Below are 15,161 nucleotides of genomic sequence, written 5' to 3'. Positions count from 1 at the left end.
ATAGAGCTAGTCAACAATGCAACAACATTCATAATAGTTGTCTGTAGGTGCGGACATATCTCATTATTCATTTTAGGAAGGAAATGCGAGGAAAAGCTTGAATGTCTGGACCTGGATTGACATTAACAAATGTTCTATTTGAAGTTTGTTCATAACGTTCCCTAAAGAACCCAAAAAGAATGTTCCCTGTTCACTGGGATTGAGATTAAAGAGATCAGAGTCACACATCTTTCATCCTAAAGGAATAAAAAGCAGAAGTAAGTACCTTACAAACTCATCTCTTTCAGAGAAACACATGTAAGCACTTCACACCACACCCGGTCTCTGCTCCAGAGAGAGGGATGGGAAAGAAAAAGCCCCTTTTCAAGGCTACCTGCCACACATATAGTTTTGCTGATCTAGGAATTATTATTCTTGGCCACAAGTAATTACTGCAATATGTGACCTTTCTTTTGCTTTTGCCCTGAACGCGCTTTTTCTATCTGTCTGGACCAGATCAAAAACCTGTTGCATAGCTCATGATGTTTCTTTTCTAGACCCTCACCGCTCCAAAAACAAACACTGCTTTGAAGCAGAGGTCGCAACCACTATGCAAACAGGGGGGATTCAAAATAAAGGATCTTTTCCGAGCTTGCATTTCTATTTTGAGGATCATCCTGTTCATTAAATATTTCTTGGTATGCAAACGTGCGACCTACATGTTAGAGTAATTTACAGTCAAACCAAATATTATTCAGACACCAGATATAATTTTTGATATAAATAATAATGTGATAATTTACGAAATGTTGAAGGTGTCTGAATAAATTTACAGTACAGTGAGTGAGAGTGAAGATCAATGAAACAGTGAAGACTGTTGGAGAACCTGTGTCAGCATATTTACTTAGAGGGCTGTAAAAATTCACTCTTGAGTGAGTCATTTAACCAAAAAAGAAAACAAATCCTATGTAAAATGATGCAAGATCAACAGTGGAATGAGACCACAAATGTAAACACTTCAATGGCTGAAAGAAAACAACACCATTTATTTCTATTACTGCGTGACTTTGCATTGTGCTATTTTAAAGGAATACTGTAATTTACCCAAAAATGAAAATTGGCTGAAAATTGATGCTCCTTCAGGCCATCCAAGACGTAGATGAGTTTGTTTCTTCATCTGGAGAACACCAATGGATCCTCTGTAGTGAATGAGGTTTTTTTTCTTACAAACATGCTGCTTTTTACTTTCACAAGATGTTTTTCATTCTGACGGCACCCATTTACTGTAGAGGATCCTTTGGTGAGCAAGTTATGTACTGCTGAATTTCTCCAAATCTATGCTGATGAAGAAGCAAATGGTGCATCCCATTTTACATACAGTAGTGTGAAAAAGTGTTGGCCCCTTTAATGATTTTTTTTTTTTGCATGTTTGTGACACTTTGATGTTTCAGATCATCAAACAAATTTAAATATTAATAAAAAATAAAACAAGTAAACACAATATGCAGTTTTTAAATGAAGGTTTTTTTTGATGAAGGGAAAACAAAATCCAAACCCACATGGGCCAGTGTGAAAAAGTATTTGCCCCCCACCCCCTGTTAAAACATAACTGTGGTTTGTCACACCTGAGTTTGGTTTCTCTAGCCACACCCAGGCCTGATTACTGCCACACCTGTTCGCAATCAAGAAATCACTTAAATAGGACCTGCCTGACAAAGTGAAGTAGACCAAAAGATCCCTAAAAGCTACACATCATTTTGAGGTCCAAAGAAATTCAGGTAAGTAATTGAGATCTATCAGTCTGGAAAAGGTTTTTCCAAAGCCATTTCTAAAGCTTTGGGACTCCAGCGAACCACAGTGAGAGCCATTAACCACAAATGGCGAAAACATGGAACAGTGGTGAACCTTCCCAGAAGTGGCCGGCCGACCAAAATAACCCCAAGAGCGCAGCGACGACTCATCCAAGAGGTCACAAAAGACCCCACAACAACATCTAAAGAACTGCAGGTCTCTCTTGCCTCAGTGAAGGTCAGCGTTCATGACTCCACCATAAGAAAGAGACTGGGCAAAAATGGCCTGCATGGCAGAGTTCCAAGACGAAAACCACTGCTGAGCAAAAAGAACATAAAGGCCCGTCTCAGTTTTGCCAGAACACATCTTGATGATCCCCAAGACTTTTGGGAAAATACTCTGTTGACTGACGAGACAAAAGTTGAACTTTTTGGAAGGTAAGTGTCCCATTACATCTGGCATAAAAGTAACACAGCATTTCAGAAAAAGAACATCATACCAACAGTAAAATATGGTGGTGGTAGTGTGATGGTCTGTTTTGCTGCTTCTGGACCTGGAAGACTTGCTGTGATAAATGGAACCATGAATTCTGCTGTCTACCAAAAAATCCTGAAGGACAATGTCCGGCCATCTGTTCGTGACCTCGAGCTGAAGCAAACTTTGGTTCTACAGCAGGACAATGATCCAAAACACCAGCAAATCCACCTCTGAATGGCTGAAGAAAAACAAAATGAAGACTTTGGAGTGGCCTAGTCAAAGTCCTGACCTGAATCCTATTGAGATGCTGTGGCATGACCTTTAAAAGGCTGTTAATGCTCGAAAAACCCTCCAATGTGGCCGAATTACTACAATTCTGCCAAGATGAGTGGGCCAAAATTCCTGCACAGCGCTGTAACAGACTCATTGCAAGTTATTGCAAACGCTTGATTGGAGTTGTTGCTGCTATGGGTGGCCCAACCAGTTATTAAGTTTAGGGGGCAAACACTTTTTCACACAGGGCCATGTGGGTTTGAATTTTGTTTTCCCTTCATAATAAAAAACTTCATTCAAAAACTGCATGTTGTGTTATCTTTGATTAATATTTAAATTAGTTTGATGATCTAAAACATTAAAGTGTGACAAACATGCAAAAAAAAAAAAAAATCAGGAAGGGGGCCAGCACTTTTTCACACCACTGTACAAATGCACTATGCAACCTTCGGGTGCCGTCAGAAACAGCTGCTAAAAACATCACAATGATCCACAAGTAATCCACACTACTCCAGTCCATCAATTTTCTTGTGAAAACATCTTGTGAAATGAAAAGCAGCGTATTTGTAAGAAGAAAAAAAAAACATTCACTGCAGAGGATCCATTGGTGTTCTCCAGATGAAGAAACAAACTCATCTACATCTTGGATGGCATGAGGACGCGTCCATTTTCAACAAATTTTCATTTTTGGATGAACTACAGTATTGCTTTAAAAGGACACAACACAAAGTCACATAGTAATAGAAAAAAGTGTTGTTGTTTTCTTTTTTATTACAGCCACTGTAGTGTTTACATTTGTGCTTACACTGAAACTAGATGAAGTGCACTTCTAACGCCCAGATGATGCACTTAATATACCGAAAAAAACAAAGTGGGAAATATTGAACATTTCATGCAGTCAACTCCTGCAGCTTTAAAAGGACCATGACGTGAGAATCTAAATTTCCCTTGATCTTTTGACACAGAAGAGTCTTTGTACGCCTAATACATCCTGCAAGTTTCATAATTTAAAATGTCCTCATCATCAATAAAAAAGCATTTATGCAATAACACTCAGAAAACGGCTCGCTTGGATCCGAGGTACGAGGTGACATATATTTGCATATATTTGCATATATATTTGCATAAACATTTCCTCCAAAGCAAGACAGTGACAAATAGTCTTCTTCTCATTATAGGCCCCGCCCACTGGATTAGATTAGACCTTTCTTCCTCGGCTGGGATCATTTAGAGCCCTTTGAAGCTGCATTTAAACTGCATTTTGGAAGTTCAAACTCAAGGGCACCATAGAAGTCCTTTATATAGAGAAAAATTCTGAAATGTTGGGACGGATTGGAGATCAGATTCCATAGTTGAATGACAAAATAACTTCAGAACGCGGCGGAACGCGAACGTTGGTGGTATTCTCGTGAACGCGAGGCGGAGACTGACATGGAAGAAAATAAATTGTTGATTAAAGTCATTATTTTAGTTGTCTTTGTGCACAAAAAGGATTCTCGTAGCTTCATAACATTAGGACAAGTGAAGTCGCATGGACCTTTTTTGGGTGAACTATCCCTTTAAGTGTACAAAAATTCTACTCAATTAAATAGTAATTCTAACTTGTTCTTAAAACAACAACAACAAAAATGCACACATTTGATAATTCCAGAATCAATGAAATCATATATTGCAGAATAAACATCTAAGTGCATATTATTTCAAATAAGTGCATCAAAAAGACCCAATCAATGAAATAATAACACTCTAAAACAGGAACCTTCAGGATTGTTTTCAACAATGAAGAAATAATTCACAATGCAGATTTCCAAATGCCTTTGCAGTTTTGTCAGCAGAACACAAACACTGAGCTGACAGAGATAAAGAAAGTAAACCAATTAAGTGCTCATCGTTCTCAACGGCTGAATCAGAAGAGAAACCCACCATCTTCAGACAAAGCCAAAACTAAGCTGCGTTGTGCTGAGGAGGATTTTTGTGAGCTCTTTACTATCTCAGTTCATCCTCATTGGTGTGATTTTGTGTTGGGTCATCTGCACTGGATCAACTCTCTCTCACTCACTCTCATTTTTCCTTCTTCTCCTTCTACCACATTACTGTCTACAATCTACAGCCAAGAAAAAATAAATAAATTATTAAAATGTATTTAAAAAAAATAAATCTAAATATATCTTTAAAATGCTCACAAATTCTTCTTTTAAGCTTTTACAATGGAAGCATTTCTAGAGTAAATAACTTCTGTATTAAAGGGATAGTTCACCAAAAAAATAAAAATTCTTTAAATAATTATTCACTCTTCATGTTGTTCCAAACCCGTAAGACCTTCGTCTGCGGAACACAAATTAAGATATTTTCGATGAAATAGACCCTGCGTAGACAAGAACGGTAGTGAGCACATCAATAAAATAGTCAATGTGATCAGGGTTGCCAAGTTTTCACAACAAAATTTGCCCAACTGCTACTCAAAACTAGCCCAATTGGATTTCAGAGGTGGTCTCCCAGTAAAAATTACATTCTGGGGGGTAAAATATGCATTTTTTCTATTCTATTTTAACAATGTCCTTACTACCTTTCTGGGCCTTGAAAGTGTCAGTTGCGTTGCTGTCTATGCAGGGTCAGAAAGCTCTCAGATTTAAACAAAAATCTTAATCTGTGTTTTAAAGATTTTAGTCTTACAGGTTTGGAACAGCACTTACAGGGTAAGTAAATAACGACACCATTTTCAGTTTTGGGTGAACTATCCCTTTAAATAGTAATACATTTGTGATCCCTCTTCCTTAAAATTCTTTTATTAAGCTTTTACAATGAAAGTAACTAACTAACTTCTGTATTAAATGGATAGTTCACACACAAAAAGACAATTCTGTCATTAATTACTCACTCACATGTCATTCGAAACCTGTAAGACCTTTGTTCATCTTCAGAACACAAATTAAGATATTTTTGAGGAAATCCCAGAGCTTTCTGACCCTGCATAGACAGCAATGCAACTGACAACTTCAAGGCCTAGAAAGGTAGCAAGGACATCAATAAAATAGTCCAAGTGACCAGGGTTGCCAGGTTTTCACAACAAAACCTGGCCAACTGCTACTCAAAACTAGCCCAACTGGATTTCGTGGTGATCTCCCAGTAAAAATCACAGTCTGGGGGGTAAAATGTGCATTTTTTGTGGGGTTCCCCTGGTAAAATGTGCATTCCAGGGGATAAAAACCCACAGACATGAAAAACAATGCGCGGCAACAGTGTTAAAGTAACCCGATTTTACAGAAAAAACGCGGACTTGGCAACACTGCATGTGACATCAGTGGTTCAACCTTAATTTTATAAAGCTTAGAGAATACTTTTTTCTGGCGTGTACATAAAAGTACAATAACACATATGCGATACTTTTGTTAGTGTGTATCGAAGACAGAGAAGAGATTGTTGAAAAAAGTCATTATTTTTGTTTTCTTTGCACACAAAAAGTGTTCTCATAGCGTCATAAAATTACGAGTGAACCACTGGACTATTTTAACAATATCCTTACTACCTTTCTGGGCCTTGAACATGTCAGTTGCATTGCTGTCTATACAGGGTCAGAAAGCTCTTGTATTTCATGAAAAAATTTAAATTTGTGTTTTAAAGATGAACGAAGGTCTTACGGGTTTGGAACGACATGAGGGTGAGTAACAAGTCCAAAACAAATGAAATTTCACTTCCGAATCTGCTAGATCTCCAAAAGGCATCACTCTAAAACACACAGCCAATGATAAGCTAACTTCCAGTCGTCTTTCGCTGAATTTGCTTAATGGCCAGTAGACTTCTCATATGAGTTTTCCTCTCTCTCCGAGAGCAGGAAACGTGGATGTGTGTGTGTCCGTTAGGGGAAACAAGAAAAAGAGAGGGGCGGAAGAAGAGTAGGAGGCGGAAACTCAGAGAGCAGAGAGTAGGATGACTCTGTTATTGTACTGAGAGCGGCGCAATCACAACTGCAGGGCCGCAGCTCTCCAGAGGGCTATTGTCTGGGTGTGCACTCGCTGACACGGGCGAGGGAGCGACCCGGCCCTTTTCCGAGCAACTCGAGTTCCCACACAACACCCTCTGTGCCTCTGTGTCTTCTGCTGGCCATATTTCGCTCTGGAAACTGGGTCAAGTTTGTGTAACTAAGCAGAGTCAGCTCAGTTACAGCTACTCTGATGGCTGGCCTGGTCTTGCTGCCGTGCATCTCGTGTGTAAAGTGTGGGAATGTGAAGTTGTTGAACCCCATCTGACTGCTTCAGTGGCTCTTTTAATGCGTCTGTGCTGTCTGCCGGCTCTCGTGGACCAAAGACACATTGTATTTAAGTATAAAGTGACAAAAGACAGACCAACTGAAAATAAAGACTTCTCTCATCAGCACGTTTATTAGTCATATGCACAATTAAAGAAGATTAAGTCAAAATAGATCAAAAGATCAAAGATCATAATAGAGATAATTGACCAGATTCTAAAGATAAACAGTTTTTATCAATCAGTAACTGGTTAAAAAACTCAGCATTGCCATTACACAACTATGCATTTAGATAAAAACAATTCATATTCAAATGTAGTTTAGAAAAATTTATTATATTTATAAATAACTTTTTACTTTGTCAAATAAGAAGCGCATATTTTAAGCTTAACGGTTAGACATAAATACCAAAGTAAATGAATGGGGCTATAGATCATGTTAAAGATAATTAATAATTAAAAATGTTAAAATTTTTATAATAGAAAAAGTAAAATTGATTATATATATATTTTTTATTTATATATTATTATATTGTCTTCTTATAAAAACATTTAATTATTTTTAATGATAAAGTATTAAAAATATAAACAAATGCATTAAAATAAAAAAGGTTTATCTAATATTACTAATTATTAGATTAACCATTCATTATACATATTTTGTTAAATATATAAAAATATAAACATTATATATATATATATATATATATATATATATATATATATATATATATATATATAAAGAGTACATATGTTATTATATAAACATTTTATATAATTAGTTTTAAATTATAAATTACTTGAAAAAATGCATAAAAATATAAAAACTTATAAGTTATTAATTAAATAAATGTATTTCAATCTTAAAAAATAAAATTTATTTCTCTATTATTATTATTATTATTAGATTAACTATTCATTATATATAATTTGTTATATATAAATATTTAAAAGTATATATTATGTTATATTATTATATAAAATTTTTATATAATTATTTTTAAATGATAAATTATTAAAAATGTAAACAAATGCATATCTTCTATAAAAATCTAAATATATAATACATGTTATATAATTAATTATATATATATATATATATATATATATATATATATATATATAAAAACAAGTTTTTATATATTAATTTAAATGATAAATTATTACACATAAACAAATGTATTGAAATCTAAAAATATAACATTTACTCATGTATTATTATTAATTATTATTTTACAACTATTCATTATATATATATATATATATATATATAAATGTATATACATTGTACAAGTATATATTATTGTATATTATTATATTTTTTATTATTCTTTAAAAATATTAACAATGCATTTTTGCAAAATAGCTTGTCTATTATAATAAAAAATTATAATTATTTTCAAAAATTCAAATGTATAAAAAATTATTAAATTCTAAAAAATATTTTTATCTATTATTATTAATTATTAGATTAACTATTTATTATATAATTAGTTATATAAGCATATTTAATATAATTTGTAATAACTTTTGTAAAATCTATTTAATAGTAAGTATTATTATTCATATATTTTATTTATTATCTTATTTAATACATGTTATATAATGTATATAATTATAAAAACAACAAATTATAAAATGAAAAATTTAAAATAATTTAAAACAGTTAAATACACACATGCATACACATGAATATTTAAATATACTCTTATTTCATTAATAGTACTAAATAATAATAAAAAAGTAAATAAAATGTTTCAATGTAATTATCATTTTAATATTGTAATCAATAAAATAAATAAATAAACAAAAGTTAACCTTTAGATTAAACACTCAAGTTACTTTTTTATGTTGGGATACACCAATTTACATTCAAACAAAGATTTGAAAAAAAAAAAGTACTTGCTTTGTATAGACTGGACACATTCCAGCTGAACTTTCATTAGAGTGTTTCGGCAAAGTAGTTTAGACAATGTGGCATTGTAAGGTGCAAAATTACCCAGTGACATCACCTTTGAGGAAAAGAGGACAATGCAGCGCATAGCATTCAGAAATGCAGGGCAAACATTCATTCACCCAAATACATCACTGAACACAATCCCAAATACACCAACACTTGCAAAACAAATTCTAGGGAAAGCAGCTGTGCGGTCTTGAGGCAAGGGCATTGTGGGTAAGGGGATATGTCCTGCAGCTGTAGCTTCCTGTCTGGGCTGACGAAAGCAGTTTCTATCATCCCTAACCTTCTGCTTCCTATTCCTCTCCTCCACACACCCCCAAAAATGACATACCATCAGTCCTCTGTTAACTAGCACGATCGCTCTCAGCCAGCTCCGGACCCTCCCATCTGGACCCCTTCCAACAAAACACTACAATACTCATAGTACACACCATATCTACATCACGCACCATCTGTGTCTGTTTAGTGGTCTTATCCACAGACCATGTTGGGTTTCTCCTGTAACGGTGAGGAATGAGGTTTTAGATCCTACAAGCTTCATATGCAGAATACCGCGACCACACGATCCTTAAAAAAGCTTATCAGCTGTCTGATTCAGGGTGGGTGGACGTCACGTGCCATAGCTATCCAAGACACACAAGCAGAGCCGATGCACTGAAGCAGCTTTGATGAACAGCAGTCAAGGTCACATGGAGGCCACTTGGACAGCAGTGTGAGATGGCTATAATTTAATGCTCAGTATTTTAGTGGATGACAGCTCGCTGGGTGGGGTCAATTACAGAGGAACAACAGGCCACATAATTGAAAGGGAAGAGATGAAGGCTTTGAGGATGACAACATGGTTATTGATGGCTTAATGAGCTTGGGGAAAAAATCCCTCTGCAACAAGTTGTAGTACATCGTGGTCGTCAGAAGACAAGCTGAACAGGATTGTGCACCGTTCAAAATTAAAAATCCAATTCAAAGAAAAGTATCAAATCCAGCTTTTAACTAGAAAAACTTGAAAAAGTGCTGTTTAAATGTTTTGGAAAAAAACGTTAAGTTCAAAGGTTGAGAGGCCTTATAACAAGAAAGAAAGAAAGAAAGAAAGAAAAAAAGAAAGAAAGAAAGAAAGAAAGAAAGAAAGAAAGAAAGAAAGAACAAACGACAGAGAGAGAACAAATGAACAGCAGACAGACAGAAAGAAAGAAAGAAAGAAAGAAAGAAAGAAAGAAAGAAAGAAAGAAAGAAAGAAAGAAAGAAACAACGACTAAACAAACAAATGAACAAACAAACTTGAAGTTTAAAGGTTCATAGGCCATACAAAGAAAACAGACAAACAGACAGAAAGAAGAAAAGTACTAATGAAGAAATGACAGACAGAACGAATGAACAACAGACAGACAGAACGAATGAATGAATAGACAACAGAAAGACAGACTGAACGAACGAAGGAACGACAGACAGACAGAATGAATGAACAACAGACAAAGAAAACGAATGAAGGAATGACAGACAGACAGAAAGAACAAACCAATCAACAAACAAACAAACGACAGACAGAAAGACAGACTGAACGAACGAACGAACAACAGACAGACAGAATGAATGAACAACAGACAAAGAAAACGAATGAAGGAATGATAGACAGACAGAAAGAACAAACCAATGAACAAACGACAGACAGACAGAATGAACTAACAAAGGGATAACAGACAGAAAGAACAAACGAACAACAGACAGACAGAACGAACAAATTAACAACAGATAGACAGAGAACAAACAAATGAAAGCACACACGCATGAACAAATGAACGACAAACAGAGAATGAAGGACAGACAGAACTAATGAACGAATGATCAACAGACAGACAGAAGGAAAAGACAAATGAAGAAACAGAAAGAACAAACAAATGAAGGAATAACAGAAAGACAGACTGAATGAATGAAGAAATGACAGACAGAGAGAACAAACAAAGTAACAACAGGAACTAACAAAAGACAGACAAACAGAACAAATGACAGACAGATAGACAGATAGACAGATAGATAGATAGATAGATAGATAGATAGATAGATAGATAGATAGATAGATAGATAGATAGATAGATAGATAGATAGATAGATAGATAGATAGATAGATAGATTATATAGAAGTTTTGTGATTGTTTACTTCACCGTGTGACCACTGAAACTTGAGAAGTTTCATTTAAGGTCCTAAATGTCTGTCCACCCCATGAGATGTTTTCTGGTTGGAGGATAATGCTAACATGCCTTCTTCTGTAAACCACAGGGATGACGGTTTTATTCACTGGCATTCACACTCACACTTTCACTCACATAAAACACTCTTCAAGATCTTTAACCAGTATTATACAGTTGCATTATGATACTCTGCAACCAATCAGAAAATAAACAACAGTCAAGAGACACCAGAGGACTAACCTGCTCATCATCATAAAGTACATCAAAAACGAACATCACAATGCCAAAAAAAGACAAGTGTTAGCCCATAACCAGGTAGGATTTATAGAGATGGAACAGAGCAGCCTTTTGCTATCTTTTTTCCATCTTTTCGTTTCTGCACCACAGTCATAAGACGTCAGGCATGCAGTCATGAGAGTTGCTTTTGTACAACAACAACCCTGGCTGTAAAATCTTTATTTTTATATGTTTTCAGATTTCGTTTAACTTGAGACATATTTAGAAAGACTCAGAAAGCCAAAACATCTTTCTTGCGATTCTTATCTTTCAGTTCTAATCACTGCTTCCACCCATATCTTGGCTGCTACTTTGCATGACTAATGGGATTGAGGAAGGTTGATTAGGAAAAGCTCTTCCAGCTTTATTCCGGGCCTCAGCATCTGACCTTCTTTCACGAAGGGGTTAATACATTGGTCATCCACAGCGAGCCCCTGTGATGACTGCCTTTGATTTCCACTCTTTGAGGACACGAGTGTGGAAGGGCCTACAGGGTCGCACACAAGGACCTTTCCGGCCCCTGTGTATCGTAATAACTCTGTGTGATTTCTCTACAGACAAGAGCCGCCCTTGACGGCTGCGCTCGGGCCGAGGAATGCTGGAGTGAGAGACAGTGTCAGGCCTGTGCGGACCCATCAGGCTCACAAGCTGCAGAAGAGAGAAGCCTTTGTCTATTTGGCCATGGGTATTTATAGATGTAAGCCATATGCATAAGGAACTGGAGGAATCAGTACAACTCAGACACCCCCCCCCCATGTATCTGACTAAAATTGTTGTTAATCAATAAATCAGTGAATTAAATAGCAAAGAAACACAATGCATTAAGAGCTGGGGGGTAAAAACTTTTTTAATTTGAAGATCAGGGTAAATATAACTTATTTTGACTTCTGGGAAACATGTAAGTATCTACCGTAGCTTCTGAAGGGAAGTACTAAATGAACAAATATGATATTTAGGCAAAGTAATAAAAATGTACACATCTTCATTGTGTTCAAAAGTTTTCACCCTCAGGCTCTTAATGCATTGTTTTCCCTTTTGAAGCATCAGTGAGTGTTTGAACCTTCTTTAATAGTTGCATATGAGTCCCACAGTGTGAAAAGATGCATCTCACAATCATACAGTCATTGTTAGAAAGGGTTCAAATACACAAAAATGCTGAAAAAACAGAGAATTTGTGGGACCTGAAGGATTTTTCTGAAGAACAGCAGGCAGTTTAACTGTTCAGGACAAACAAGGGACTCATAACAGGGTAAGAGCCCACAGAAACTACAATTTTCAATAAAACTTGAAGGTGTAAGCTTCACCTATGTGTCTAATCTCACTAGTGCTCCTCGCAAAAAGCAAGCCAACACTTAAAATGGCCATTTCCAAAACCCCCCATTACTAAAAACAGCAACAAGTGGCTGATGGGCTGTTTTTTCCTGGCATCCATGCAAACAAACTCAGAGCTGAACACATTCTCAAGCGGATTTCCTGCATGAGAGGCAAGGAAGTCTTCTTTCAGATCACGAATAGCCATCATGCTGAACTGGCCTTCAACCAGCTCAGAACAGCAGGATGAAGGAGCTGATAGCTGGGTCAATGGAAAGTTGGGGACATGAAGAATACAGGATGAGAGGATGAGGTATACAGTAACAGTCCAAACTTTTTTTATGTTTTTTAAAAAGTATTTTCTGCTCACCAAGCATGCATTTATTTGATCTAAAGTACAGCACAAACAGGAAAATTTAGAAATATTTTTGCTTTTGAAAATAACTGTTTTCTATTTGAACATATTTTAAAATGTCATTTATTTGTGTGATTTCAAAGCAGATTTTTTATCATCATTACTCCAGGCACGCGATCATTCAGAAATACTTCTAATATTCTAAATTGCTGCGCAAAAAAACAACATTTTTTATTAGTATTATGTTGAAAACAGCTGAGTAAAATTTTGTCAGGTTTCTTTGATGAATAGAAAGTTCAGAAAAACAGCATTTAAAAAAAAATGTAAATATTTTGTCACATTACAAATGTCTTTATCATCACTTTTGATCAATAAAAATAAATAAAACATTCAAAAATGTTTTAATGGTATAGTGTATAAAGGCTTTTTATTTCAGAAAAATGACGATCTTTGGAATATTGATAATAATAAATAATAATAATAAAATAAATAATAATAAAACATGTTTCTTGAACAGCAAATCAGCATATTAGAATGATTTCTAATGGATCATGTGACACTGGCTGACGACTAGAGTAATGATGCTGAAAATATAGCTTTGATCACAGGAATAAATTACATTTTAAAAAACGGTTCTTTTAAATCGTAAAAATATTTCAAAATTGTATTGTTTTTGTATACTTTGGATCAAATAAATGCAGGTTCAGTGACCCGAAGAGACATCAAAAACTTGTGACTGGTCGTGTATTTTTATATTTTATATATATATATATATATATATATATATATATATATATATATATTTTTTTTTTTTTTTTTTTTTTTTTTGAAGTTAACCATTTACTGTTTATTATTTTGTTAAACAGTATGCTTTCCTTAAACTAGACATATTCATTTGGGCCTTCAACAAGATATAATTTTGAGGTAAACCTCAAATCAAAAATCAGAAACAGTCAATATGTGTCATTCCACAAAATAGCAGCTTTTTGATTTTAAACAATTGAGTTTGAAATATATTTATTAAAGCTTTTATACATAATAGACCTAAAATATGCCCTTAAGAGCAAGTAAATATTATAAATGTTGACAAAAAACATGACAACAGGGTTGACTTTTCAAGATTGTCCCCTACTCTAAGGGTTCACATGCTGAAAGGGTGATGATGTCATTATGACATCATCATGTTTTTTTTTAAGAAACTGTACATCTTTACCATAAGGGGGAGTTATGATGCTAACAAAATTGACACATATTCTAGGGACATAATAACAAAGACGTTTTTTTTAATCTATATACAAATGGTTCTATGGTTAATAATTATTCACACATCTATTCGTAAGGGAAACAAAAATCCATGCTTTTCGTAAAACTATCCTAACATAGTGATGACATGCTTTCATTCATCCATTTAGTTATTAACCATCTATTGCTTGACTAACATAACTGTGCAAGTGTGTTGAAAGGTTTCTTTTTTTGTATCCCAAAACATGTAAGAATTGTGTAATAACATTAGATTGACCTACCAGCTCAGGTACACAGAAAAAGGTGCGATTGATTAACTTTAGTAATAATAAAAAGCTCAAATAATGCGTTATTGCTTATTTCGAAGACAACTGTAAGGCTATTTTCGTGTGAACAAAAAAAAAAATAAATACTTACAAGTGGAATCGGTGATCTCCATGTCGAAAAGAATAATTTTCTTGAGTACTCCGTAACAGACTTCAGCAGTCCCTCCTCACTGTAATGTACACCAGCATCTTGTGCAGCGCGCGTGTGGCCAACACTACACTTTTGACAGGGGCGCGTGGAGACCACTTCGAATCTCTGCTCATCCGGGTCCTAGTGCTCATCAGGTAGGAAACGGCTAGTTCACAGAGGCGAACAACGAACGTCATCCAGGTGGTCTTTTTAACCTTCAGATGCAAATTAGTTTATTATATCATATTTTATCATACTGGGATCAATGAAGGTATTCTTTTAGTAAGACTACAATTATTTAATTCTCATGGACACTTGTCATATACTGAATTTCTTCAGAAATTCCAATTACCAATTAAACCAAGAGAATTTGCTATTGTTATTGACGCAATTTTAAAAACTTTTTTTTTACTTTTAAAAAAACTATACTTCAGAAGGAATCAGCATGGTTAATCCTTGTGGAAACATTTTCATTGTTTTAAAACAACAGTGTAGTAATACGATTATAAGGAATGCTCTTCGTTCTGTGTCTTTACCTGCAGCAAGATTGTCTTGTCTTCTTTATTTGGTAATATCTCTTGGGTTAAAGCATGGAATCTGTCAAATAAGTTT

The 15,161-nt window shown here is 34.9% G+C and overlaps 1 protein-coding gene across 1 annotated transcript in view; it reads right to left on the bottom strand.

Annotated features, from left to right (window-relative positions):
- Positions 1 to 14,596, bottom strand: part of afap1l1b (actin filament associated protein 1-like 1b) — a 36,253-nt gene extending 21,657 nt beyond the window's left edge. The window contains exon 1 of the mRNA XM_073824302.1: positions 14,511 to 14,596. Within this exon, the coding sequence (XP_073680403.1) occupies positions 14,511 to 14,532 (22 nt within the window). The 5' untranslated portion in view covers positions 14,533 to 14,596. The remainder of the gene's footprint in view (positions 1 to 14,510) is intronic.
- Between the last annotated feature and the right edge of the window lie 565 nt (positions 14,597 to 15,161).

The sequence above is a fragment of the Garra rufa genome, chromosome 19 (assembly GCF_049309525.1).
Source record: "Garra rufa chromosome 19, GarRuf1.0, whole genome shotgun sequence".
Taxonomy (NCBI): Eukaryota; Metazoa; Chordata; class Actinopteri; order Cypriniformes; family Cyprinidae; genus Garra; species Garra rufa.
Note: the sequence above shows the minus strand (reverse complement) of the source record. Positions and strands in the feature narration are given on the sequence as shown.